Source organism: Epinephelus fuscoguttatus, linkage group LG10, assembly GCF_011397635.1.
Source record: "Epinephelus fuscoguttatus linkage group LG10, E.fuscoguttatus.final_Chr_v1".
Classification (NCBI taxonomy): Eukaryota; Metazoa; Chordata; class Actinopteri; order Perciformes; family Serranidae; genus Epinephelus; species Epinephelus fuscoguttatus.
In genome coordinates, this window is record NC_064761.1 from 1,392,506 (window position 1) to 1,405,112 (window position 12,607).

The following is a 12,607-nucleotide window of genomic DNA, read 5'->3' on the forward strand; positions in this document are numbered from 1 at the left end:
GTGCTTTGGTCTGATGAGTCCAAATTTGAGATCTTTGGTTCCAACCGCCGTGTCTTTGTGAGACGCAGAAAAGGTGAACGGATGGATTCCACATGCCTGGTTCCCACTGTGAAGCATGGAGGAGGAGGTGTGATGGTGTGGGGGTGTTTTGCTGGTGACACTGTTGGGGATTTATTCCAAATTGAAGGCACACTGAACCAGCATGGCTACCACAGCATCCTGCAGCGACATGCCATCCCATCCGGTTTGCATTTAGTTGGACGATCATTTATTTTTCAACAGGACAATGACCCCAAACACACCTCCAGGCTGTGTAAGGGCTATTTGACCAAGAAGGAGAGTGATGGAGTGCTGCGGCAGATGACCTGGCCTCCACAGTCACCGGACCTGAACCCAATCGAGATGGTTTGGGGTGAGCTGGACCGCAGAGTGAAGGCAAAGGGGCCAACGAGTGCTAAACACCTCTGGGAACTCCTTCAAGACTGTTGGAAAACCATTTCAGGTGACTACCTCTTGAAGCTCATGGAGAGAATGCCAAGAGTGTGCAAAGCAGTAATCAGAGCAAAGGGTGGCTATTTTGAAGAAACTAGAATATAAAACATGTTTTCAGTTATTTCACCTTTTTTTGTTAAGTACATAACTCCACATGTGTTCAGTCATAGTTTTGATGCCTTCAGTGAGAATCTACAATGTAAATAGTCATGAAAATAAAGAAAACGCATTGAATGAGAAGGTGTGTCCAAACTTTTGGCCTGTACTGTAGGTGTAGTAGGAAAAAAAACTTTTGTCTCCAGTTAAGGGAATCTGGATATGTAGGCTAATCCCTGCTGCTCAATGCTCAGTAAAGGAGTGTGTTAGGCTTATGTGAATTGAAATATTTACATGAGAGATATATCATCATGAGTAATTGTTAAAACTCATGTTTGTCAAGCATGGATTTGGCTTATTCCTTAGATAATAGTTGTGGAGACGTCCCCATATGATATGATTTAATGTGGAAGCGCAATTTATCAACTTGCTAGCGCACTAGCTAGCTAACGCTGTTTGCTTAGTAACACCTTGATTATAACGAAGTACTCTTAACTTTAGAAAGGCCTCCACAAGAAAATAAGTTCTTTGTTTATGTTAACATAGAGACTATAATGTGTGTTTAATCAGTTCCCATCTGCATCCAGGCAGGGGAAATGAAAGGCTTGCTAATGTTAGTGATATAGCTAATTTTTTTCAGCCTTCCAGTGATCTGCCGTATCACTGGCAGACAGAAAAAAGTCATCTATAATCCATCATCCGTTTATTAATCTTAACAAAGAACACGTTTTCTTGTGGTGTCATTTCTAAAATCAGCAGTGGTGAAAGTTACTGTATTCTGTCATGATCATTGAGTTAATTAGCAGATAGCATTATTTAGCTAGTTGAAAAGTTGTCTGATGTTACTTCTACATTAAATTATATTATATGGGGATGTCTCTAAGTATTAACAAGGACAATATGATAAATCCATGCTTGACCAACTTTGAGTTTGTGAGTTTTCACAGTTCCTTATGATGTTGAATTATCTAAAACCCCATCAGTAATTCAGTTCATGTAAGCCAAACATACTCCTCTACTGAGCGTCCAGCAGCGATTATAGCCTAAATATTGAGACTCTAATTAACTGGAGACAAAACTTTTTCTACTAGATCATAATGTTTGTATGTATGTGTTTATATCTTTGGTCTTGCACTAACATACAATGCCAACGTTACAGTTGCCGGACATCTTCATGTACCCAGTATCCATACGAAAGAATAAATCAAGACATATAAACCTTTCGGTGCATACACTTTTGTATTTTGCGTCCATGTCCAGAATGTTTAATAGTGAGATTTGTCAAATGATTTTTATTAATTATGGACAGACGTGCTGCTGAGCCAGTGATAAGGACATAAAACAAAGCTATGCAAGACATAAACAAGTCAAACAACTATATACTAATGGCAAACTGCACTTCATGGCTTGGTTAGTATTAACTTTTTTTCATTGTTTAATGCATTTAAGAACAATGTAAATACTGCTGCTACTAGGTGTGTGTAAATATACGCCTAAATATTTTTTCATGCTGTAACTGTAGGGCTCTATGACTTGCGTATGTGAATATTATGTGTGTTGTGACAGCACAAGAAGACATTTTATTCCAGGTATCTCAACCATTTGTCATCGGTGTCCGCTGTTTTTCTGCCACCAGTATGTGCGCGCAACTGCAGTGACGTAACTATGATGTCCACTAAAAATTGGTCTATAAAAGCCTAGTCCCAATCAAATGCCCATATCCCTAATGATCTCATTAGGGATATGCACACATTTCCCACCTAACAAAATAACGCTGTGACGCCAGAAATAAAATAATCACAATACTAAGATATTTGAAAAACTGGGAAAATGAAACATTGCAGCAGTCATGAACCTAAGATCAGCCAATTGATTATCTCATATTGTGATGCAGTTCACATCCACTGGGTGTCCACACCTTGCAGGCTCACAGAAGGGTGTATCTGTGACAACCAGTCACACCTGTCAAAAGAAAGCACCACACCTAGTAACAGGGTCAACCACACCCCCTCACTAAGATAAAAGTTTCTGTCCTTTCCGTGCTCAGAGTTGCTCTTAGAACTTTCCTAAATCACTCCTAAGCTAGGACTCCTTACTAAAAGTTTTAAGGCTAAGTTAGGAGCTCTCTGAGAGTGTTCTTAGAATGTTTGTGAATACGGCCCCTGGTCTGGTTGCCAAGCAGTGCTTTTTACTAGAAGTTCTTTGGATTTGGATTGCTGGTTATTGGCTAGATATTGGTCTGTTGATTTTTGTGATTTAAGCAAATAATAGCACTGACTATTGATTGAAGTTTTACATATATAGTGGCTGATTTTGTCCTCTGCTCTCAGGGTAAAGTGCTCCTGGATGTAATTGTTTTCTCAATTTGTTGACAATTTTGACTGCCGTTCTTGTTTGGGTTATTTGCTAACTTTGCTAACACCAGCTATTTTTTTTTTTTTTTTTTTTTTTTTTTAAATCTCCTGCGGTCTGTTGAACACATAACATGCCCTTAAAATGTCACACCTGTCTTGCCCATGATCCCATCCTGCCAGCTGACCCGTTTATACAGAAATTATTTCACTACCTCCAATGCCCCCTTAAAGGCGAGACAACTCTGCCCCCCATTCCGCGATTGTATTTTTTTAAACGGAACAGCAAGGCAGCATAACAGCGTGAAATCCCACCTCGAGGAAGCAGTATAGAAGGGGCTTTAATTTCAGAGGGATAAATTGGCAGCAATGGTTGATGACACTTTGTGGAGAGTGCCTTCCTTTTTGTACTGGCACACACTGCTGGGCCAGTATGTCCTTCCTGATTTGGATGTGTTATGAATATTCTGTCCACCCTTTTTGTTATCTGGAGAGCTCCTGGATAGGATGCACAAATGCACAGTTCCTTTAATATTATACTATAACATTTGAGAATATATCATAAACTCATAAACTGAGTGAACACTAGAGTAACATTTCTCCATGAGACTACAATAAATATGGACCAAATAACAAGGTATAAATAAATTATTGATGACAGTGAAAGATGCTAGGAAAGATTTTCAATATTGAGTAAGGTGAAGGGTTTCAAATACAGTGAATATTCAAGGTGGAAACTTCCCACAAGAATTATTATTAGAATTTATGGTTAATAGCTTAGTTGGATTAAAATGGAAATATCGAGGTTACTGGCTCTGGCTGTATTTGCCATGTCAGGTGCAGATCGAAACAAACTGTTTACTATATCTTATGCAGACAGAATCCATTATTTTTTTCCAATAAAGCCTTTAATTTTTTCATACACAATGAAACAGTGCCGTGTGGTGAGTTAGTTAGCTAGCAGAAATGCAGTGTTTCCCCTATGCTTTTAGCAGTGGCGCTGCTAAAATGGTTGGTGCCATTCTACTTTAAGCAGCAGGGTCAAGCAAAGATTACAAAAAACACCACCAGATAAGGGCGCTACGATTAATCTGCCATCGATCGTCATTCTAAACAGTTTGAAGGCTGATCAGATGAATTACAATATATTTCTGTCTTTTTGCTGATAGCCTGAATAATGCCTGAATAATGCAGAGTTCAGACTACATGACATTTTTGCCACATTGCTGACTGAGGCCAGCTTGCATATCCTGAGTTTAATTATTACATTGTCAAAAAACACTCAAAATAGACAGTTTTTACATGGCTGACATGAGCAAAAACTCCTTGATTATTTTGATATCAATCAGCTCAGGACATCCCTAGTTTAAATCATATATATTTAATTACAATAAAGCACTCTTTAACTTGCAGCTTGATTTGTAGGCCAGAGATTCTGTCTCAGATTAAATAGTTTTATTGGTTGTAAAATATTTCCATGTCATAAAAATTTGATACCATGTCATTGTACAGTCAGCTTTAGTTGAATAACCTAATATTTCTTTTCAGCAGTTGTTGTGTCTGCAGTAGTTGACGGTAGGAATGATGACTGGTTGTGGTAATGCTGCAGGACTTTTCCATTTTATTCACTCAGCTTTGTGTCTGAAACGTTCTGCTGGCTGTATGTAAGCTGTTCCATTTAATTTGAGCTTTAGAGGTGACTTTGATTCAAATATTTTCTGTGTAAATATCTGCCTTATACATGATTTATAGACTGCATTTTTCTCTGCAGTTGTTTGCATCAACCCTGCCAGCCCTTGCACCAAAATCAAAGCTCTACCTAATCTCCAGATTTCAAAGTTTCATCTTTCCTGCTATTCTCCCACTGCTGTTTCTGCAGAAATGTACAACCCGGGGGCCAAAGAAGTAGTTGACATCCCGCCTCCACCGATGCCAATAATGGCTGCACCTCAGATTCCTCCACCTGCCTCAGCTTCAACGGATGAGCTCATCCAACAGAGTCAGTGGAATCTGCAGCAGCAGGAGCAGCATCTGCACACACTCCGACAGGTACAGAGCAAGAAAGAAACAAATACACCTGGCACACAGGACATTTTCACCTCAGGGATCATTCATTCATCTGCTTTTTTTTTGTTTGGTTGTTACTACTTTTGAACTTTTGGCAAATAAAGAGCAGTGGGCCTCATTCACCAACCGTTCTTATGAGGAAATTTCTTCTTAAAACCCACTCACAAAATTTTGAATGTGACAGTCACCAGTGTTTTCTTAAGGATTTATTCCTGGGTAAGAACAGAATCTGCAGACACTCATGAGCACTCTTATGCACATTTTCTGATGACATGTTTGTGCACAACAGTAATTCAGGTTATTTTACAAAAAAGCATTATGGCATGATAAAGCATGATAAACTCTACACTAACACTTCAGTTTAAATCAGTTATGTTAATTGGAACATTTAGTCTAATAGTTAGTGATTGATCATGTTAGAAAATATCACAAAGCAGCATTCTAAGTTATTGTAACTTATAGAAACATTGCTTGAAACAGTATATTGTGTTTTATAACACCTCAGGTACTTGGAAATGTAGCTATTTCAAGATGCATAATTAAGTCATTGTCAGATTTTTTTTCCAGCAACCCAAGAATTTTAGATATTTAAAGATAAATTCAAGTAATTTCCCTCACTTTTTTTTTTTTTTATTTTTAAAGGTTATCACAATCATTTTGGTCAAAATTGAAATCACGATTATGCAAACGATTATGCTGCACACGTGATGACTAATATTGTTTACACAACGGCATGTCACTTCTGTCTGTATCATGCATGGTGGAGTTCGGCCCCGATGTGTGCATGCGCGTGTGCACACACACACACACACACACACGCACACACACACACAGACCAACCTCTCTCGCTCTCCCTCTGCCATTTTCCGCATGCTGTTTTTGAAATCTTCCGCATGAGCGGCTTCCATAGAAGACAAAATATCATCTCCAGGTGTCCGTGACCAAAAATTGTTTACCCTCAATTTCATTAATTTGGAAATCATTTGACCTCAAAATCGTAATCGCAATCACCAGACGATTAATTGCACAGCCTTATGACAGCCATCCCATTCCGGTGTCCGTTGAATTCCAACACAAGCACACCTCATTCTACTTAATGTGGTACTGATTAGGTGAAACTCTTATTTAACTAGGAATAGTATAAAAAACACTGCTGTGGTCATCACTATTCTCTTGCAATAGGGCCAGCTGTATGGCAAAAACAGTGCTAGTAGTACCTCAAAAGTAATTGGAATCAAAAAATAGCTATTGACCATGCCAAAGTTGAAAAGAAATGTATTGAGTGAGGAAAAATACGACTCGAATTCTGGCTTTACTGGCAGAGGGATACAGTGAGCATCAGGTTGCTTCCATCCTTAAAATTTCCAAGACGGCGGTTCATAAGAACAAGGTCAAGCAGCAGACATTGGAGACAGCAGAACTACAGACAGGCAGAGGGCAGAAATGACTCTCCACTGACCGGGATGACCATCAGTGTCAATGTCAATCCATAATGTCACTCAGCAACCGTAGGATGACATCAAGTGACCTACAAAAAGAATGGCAAATGGCAGCTGGGGTGAAGTGCACAGTGAGAGCGGTTCGAAACAGGCTCCTAGGGACAGGGCTGAAGTCGTGTTAAGCTAGAAAAAAAACACAAAGGACTGGAGTAAGGTCATCTTTTCTGATGAGTCCAGTTTTCAGCTTGGCCCAACACCAGGTCATCTGTGAAACGGCTATATATGTATGTAATATATATATGTATACACTGAACAAAAATATAAACGCAACACTTTTGTTTTTGCTCCCATTTTTCATGAGCTGAACTCAAAAATCTAAAACATTTTCTATATACACAAAAGACCATTTCTCACAAATATTGTTCACAAATCTGTCTAAATCTGTGTTAATGAGCACTTCTCCTTTGCCGAGATAATCCATCCCACCTCACAATTGTGCCCTGTGGAATGTTGGTCCACTCCTCTTCAATGGCTGTGCAAAGTTGCTGGATATTGGCAGGAACTGGAACATGCTGTCACATACGCCAATCCAGAGGATCCCAAACATGCTCAATGGGTGACATGTCCGAGTATGCTGGCCATGCAAGAACTGGGATGTTTTCAGCTTCCAGGAATTGTGTACAGATCCTTGCAACAGGGGGCCGTGCATTATCATGCTGCAAGATGAGGTGATGGTCGTGGATGAATGGCACAACAATGGGCCTCAGGATCTTGTCACGGTATCTCTGTGCATTCAAAATGCCATCAATAAAATGCACCTGTGTTCGTTGTCCATAACATACGCCTGCCCATACCATAACCCCACGGCCACCATGGGCCACTCGATCCACAACGTTAACATCAGCAAACCGCTCACCCACACGACACCACACACGCTGTCTGCCATCTGCCCTGAACAATGAACACCGGGATTCATCCGTGAAGTGAACACCTCTCCAACATGCCAGATGCCATCGAATGTGAGCATTTGCCCCCTCAAGTCGGTTACGACGACGAACTGCAGTCAGGTCGAGACCCCGATGAGGACAACGAGCATGCAGATGAACTTCCCTGAGACGGTTTCTGACAGTTTGCGGAGAAATTCTATACATATATGTGTGTGTGTATATATATATATATATATATATATATATATATATATACACACACACACACACACACACACACACACACACACACACACACAAATATATATATATATATATATAAACAAACATAAATATATATATATATATATATATATATATATATATAAAGATCCCTTCGTTCTGCTGTCAAGTTTGAAACAGTCTATAGATGAATTGGTTAAGTTTTGATTCACAAGAAGAACTAGTGGGTTCTCATGACAATGTCCCCCTTTTTCACTTTAACAGTGGATGTCTGAAGAAGGATGGATGATAGTATTTTCTCCTTCTTTTCTTTCTGTATTCTCAATAGGAACAAGTGACTGCAGCCATAGCTCTAGCTATGGAGCAGCAGACCCAAAAACTGTTGCTTGAAACTCAGTTGGACATCACAGAGTTTGACAGCCTGCTGCAACCCATAATAGACACCTGCACCAAAGACGCCATCTCTGTAAGCCTTCCATAATGAAGATTTTATTATTTTTTCATCTAGGGACACTTATGTTCATGGATTCCTAAGATAGAAAAAAAGATTAATATCTCACTCGTGTGTTTGTCTTCTTGTCAGGCTGGTAAGAACTGGATGTTCAACAACGCCAAGACTCCACAGCACTGTGAACTGATGACATCACATCTTCGCAACCGCATCACTCTTGATGGGGCACATTTTGAGCTCCGCCTACATCTTATCTATTTAACCAATGACGTCCTCCATCACTGGTACACAAACCTAAATACATATTTAAATACATTGATCACTCTACTCCTAGACTTTGTTGCTGGAAGCGTTACATAAAGACCTTCATTAACATGATCTCTCAGTATAATACAACTAATGAAATCCCTTTCTGTGTGCACAGTGGTGTCAAATGTTAAACAAGCATAAGCTTTGGGTAACCATTACTAGAGTTGTTATGATACCCGTACCAGAAATGTTTCAGATACTGCCGAACATGCTGAATTGGGTATTGGCAAGTATGGGAGTCTTTCCACTGATGTTATACCAAGGTTTTCATGATGTGGCCACCGGTTGTACTCCCTTGGAGCCAGTGGGATGCAACGTCTTTGGCATAGGAATGAGGTAGGAAGTCTTCACGGCACAGGGACCCTTTGAAGACACAGGGTTCATCCCAATATCCTTCCTCGACTCCTCCGTCCTCTATCCTTGATCACTTGGCCCGGAAATCGATTGAGACTCGCCATCTTGTAGGATGTCTCAATAAGTTAAATGCACTCGGAGGAGTCGAGGAGAGAGGAGGCTTTCAAAGGAGAGGGAAGCGAGGATGCACGAGTGCAGCCTTCACGGAAGTCTTTTACCATCAGACACACCCCCTGATTGGATATCAGTTATTGACTGGTCAGGGCAGCGCTGCAGCTGATCGGACTGCTCTGATACATCACAATGTCACTGGAGTTTCATACAGAGTGAAGACAGATAAGACATTAAACTCAAGTGTCATGCCATGCCAACATGCCATGTTTTATATTTTATTTGTTTTCTGATTCACTATCAAGTTAAAAATCTGAACAAGAAAAGAAAACAAACAACCTTCTTCATTTATTAGAAAGATTGTTCTCTTCACAATCTGTTATTTCCCTCATCAGCGTTTATTATGGATACAGTCAGAGAGCCTGTCGGTCAGAGAGTCAGCAAGAAACACTTTTACATCAGTGATCGCCTTTTCCATTCAGTCACACACAGGCTGATCACTCCTGAGCATTGGGTTGATGAGTTACAGAATTTTAATTTTCCCGGACACATTTGGCCTAATAAATGATTTCCAGTATTCAAAGACACCATGCTCATATTCTGGGTTGGGTTGCAGTAGTTAACCAGGGAGTTCTGGACAAGGCTGAATTTCAAAATAAAAGGCCCCTGATGGTAACAGGAACTTACTGGGGGCCCTGGACAAGGCTGGTTTTCAAAATAACAGCCCCTAGTTGGTAAAATGATTACATTTAAAGTTTTGTCAAATTTTAAATTGTTTCAGTAAATTGAAAAATATTCAAATCGTGAATCTACTTCACTTTGAAATTATGTTACTTTGCATAATTTTATCAACAGACCTCATTTAAGCCATAAACTGGTCACAAAGTAATTATACTACTCCTCTACATTTATTGATCACACACTTCTTCTGCATACTTGCAGCTAGAAACAATTTAGATGTCAAAACTTTCTGATCCTTAAGAGCATTACTGCTTGTATTTAACTTTTTCTACATTTTGTGCCTTTCAGATTTCTACCTCCAGACTTTTAATTAATTTCACCTTTACATTATTGCATCATTAAGCTGCCAGCTTTTCTAGCAGTGTATTTCAGCTTTTAGCTTCTTTACGTAATGCAGATTAGCTTTCATTTCTGCCAGATTTTTCACGCAGTTCATTTTAGATTTCTGCATTTTCACCTGTGCTGTTGTACTTATTTCAGCATTCACACACATTTTTGCAGTTAAGGCATTTCCCAGTTCAATTTCAAATTCATATTTGCCTTCATAATGAAAAAGGGTGCTCATTAATGCTGTTGCACTTTGTTTTGTACTGTTTTTTAAGTATCACTTCAGGCACTGTTTAGGCAGCAGCACTGTCTTTAAAGTGCTGTTTTAGCACCAGTATCAGGAGAAAAAAAAAGATAGTCAACCCCATATTCAAACATGAATACAGATTTAATATCAAGGTTTATTGAGGAGAAATTGTTGAGCTGCTTTAGTATGTTCCTTTTGTAACGTGTGTTTAAATGTGTCTTCTCAGCCAGCGGAAGCAGCAGAAGGATTTGTTGGCAGCGCTGCAGAAAGTTGTAGTTCCCATCTACTGCACCAGCTTTCTGGCTGTAGAGGAAGAGAAGCAGCAGAAGATCACCAGGGTAAACACCAGGCAGCATTTTGTGTCCATTTTCAGCATCCTTAACTCCTTACAGATTGCAGGGGTATTTTTTTTTTTTTTTAAGATTATTTTTTTGGGCTTTTTGCCTTTATTATACAGGACAGTGTGAAATGGGGAGACAGAGAGAGTGGGGGGACAACATGCAGCAAAGGGTCGCAAGCCGGAGTCGAACTCGCGACCGCTGCAGCGAGGCATCACCTCTATACATGGGGCGCCAGCACTATCCACTACGCTACCGACGCCCCGCAGGGGTATTTTTTTCTTGGTAGTAACATTAACATCATGGGGATACTACTCTCCTATTTAATCCCACTATTTTAAAATAAAAGATTAGAAGGCTAACAAAACTTTAATGGAATCTGTTCAGTTCTTAATTTCAGTTAGGTCAGTTTTAGGAGTTCCTATTGTCAGTTAATGGTAGGGTGACCAGACGTCCCGAAAAATTCGGGACAGTCCCAAAATCCAAGCAGTTGTCCTGAATCCTGCCCTGATTGTCCTGAAAATGACACTAGAGCAGAGTCTGGAGTAGTTATTGCCCGATAAAACATTAAAAACTGATCATGGTGGTTGAGTCGTCCTGCAGCTCCCGCCGGCTGCACATTGGCTGCAGCAGTTCCTACAAGAATTATGGGTGTTGTAGTTCTTAAATTGTGTACAGCAGTGGCGATGAAGTAGATGAAGAGAGTGCAAGTTGCAGCCGCAAGGACAGGGAAAGCGCGGGCAGCCACGAGAAGGAGATATTTGCACATTGCAGTGCAGCATCTTGTTCTAACTGTTCAAAACTGTTCTACAAAACTGTTCTATAAACTGATACGCCTGTAACGAATGTACCAGGCATCTTTTATTTTGTTAGCTTTTGTTTTTTATTGAGTTTAAAGGACAAGTGCACTTAGATTGATCACTTCCATAAAATAAAATGAGAAATTGGAAAAGAGGAGAGGATTGAAAAAAATGTTAAAATTAAATTAGGGAACTATTATTATTATTATTTTTCTCTGATTGTTCCCCCTCCTTCCCAGTTGTTGCAGCTGTGGGAGAAAAATGGGTACTTTGATGAGGAGACCATTCAGCAGCTCCAGAATCCAGCACTGGGCCTCGGCCAGTACCAAGTGAGTAGAACAAGACTGAATGCTTGACTTTCCTGCCAGTGCAAAACCAGCGGTTGGGAAAGCATAGGTTTATATAATTTCTTTCTTCTTCTTGGATTCAGTGATGAACTGTTTGGAATCAAAGGTCACTGTGACCTCACAAAACATGTTTTTGGCCATAGCTCAAGAATTTATAGACTAATTATGGTAAAATTTCACACAAATGTCTGATAGGATAAAATGATTAAGTAACGACATTTTATATGGAAAAGGTCAGCCTCACTGTGACATCACAGTGTTCAAAAAAAAAACCAGCAACAACACTTTTCTGGCCATTATTCAGTGTCATACACTATATGGACACAAGTATTCGGACGCCTGACCATTACACCAGCAGGGACTGAAATGACTTTGTATTCAACTACATATACTTTAATATGGAGTTTTTCCCCCTTTTGCAGCTGTAACAGCTTCCACTCTTCTTGGAAGGCTTCCCACAAGAGTGTTTCTGTGGGAATTTGTGCCCATTCATTCTCTTGAGCATTTATGAGGTTGAGCACTGATATGGACGAGAAGGCCTGGCTCGCAATTTCTGTTCCAGTTCATCCCAAAGGTGCTTGATGGGGTTGAGGTCAAGGCTCTGTGCGGGCCAGTTCTTCCTCAGCGAACTCATCAAACTATGTCCTTGTAGTCCTTGTTTTTTTTTGAGCCTTAAGCTTTGGCATGGTTATGTTGGAATAGAAAAGGGCCTTCCCCAAACTGTTGCCACAAAGTTTGAAGCATAGCATTGTCCAATGTATGCTGAAGCATTAAGATTGTACTTCACTGGAAATAAGGGGCCTATCCCAGACCCTGAAAAACTGCCCCATACCATTATCCCTCCTCCACCAAACTTCACATTTGGCACAATGCAGTCAGGCAGGTAACGTTCTCCCGGCATCCACCAAACCCAGACTCGCCCATCTGACTGCCAAACAGAGAAGTGTGATTCATCACTCCACAGAACA

At 40.1% G+C, this 12,607-nt stretch overlaps 1 protein-coding gene across 3 annotated transcripts in view; it reads left to right on the forward strand.

Annotated features, from left to right (window-relative positions):
- LOC125895866 (calcium homeostasis endoplasmic reticulum protein) overlaps window positions 1-12,607 on the forward strand; it is a 53,856-nt gene that overhangs the window by 20,180 nt on the left and 21,069 nt on the right. For all 3 annotated transcript variants that reach the window (XM_049588035.1, XM_049588036.1, XM_049588037.1), the window contains 5 exons: window positions 4,819-4,988; window positions 7,943-8,080; window positions 8,198-8,349; window positions 10,381-10,492; window positions 11,532-11,621. In XM_049588035.1, the coding sequence (XP_049443992.1) occupies window positions 4,819-4,988; window positions 7,943-8,080; window positions 8,198-8,349; window positions 10,381-10,492; window positions 11,532-11,621 (662 nt within the window). The remainder of the gene's footprint in view (window positions 1-4,818; window positions 4,989-7,942; window positions 8,081-8,197; window positions 8,350-10,380; window positions 10,493-11,531; window positions 11,622-12,607) is intronic.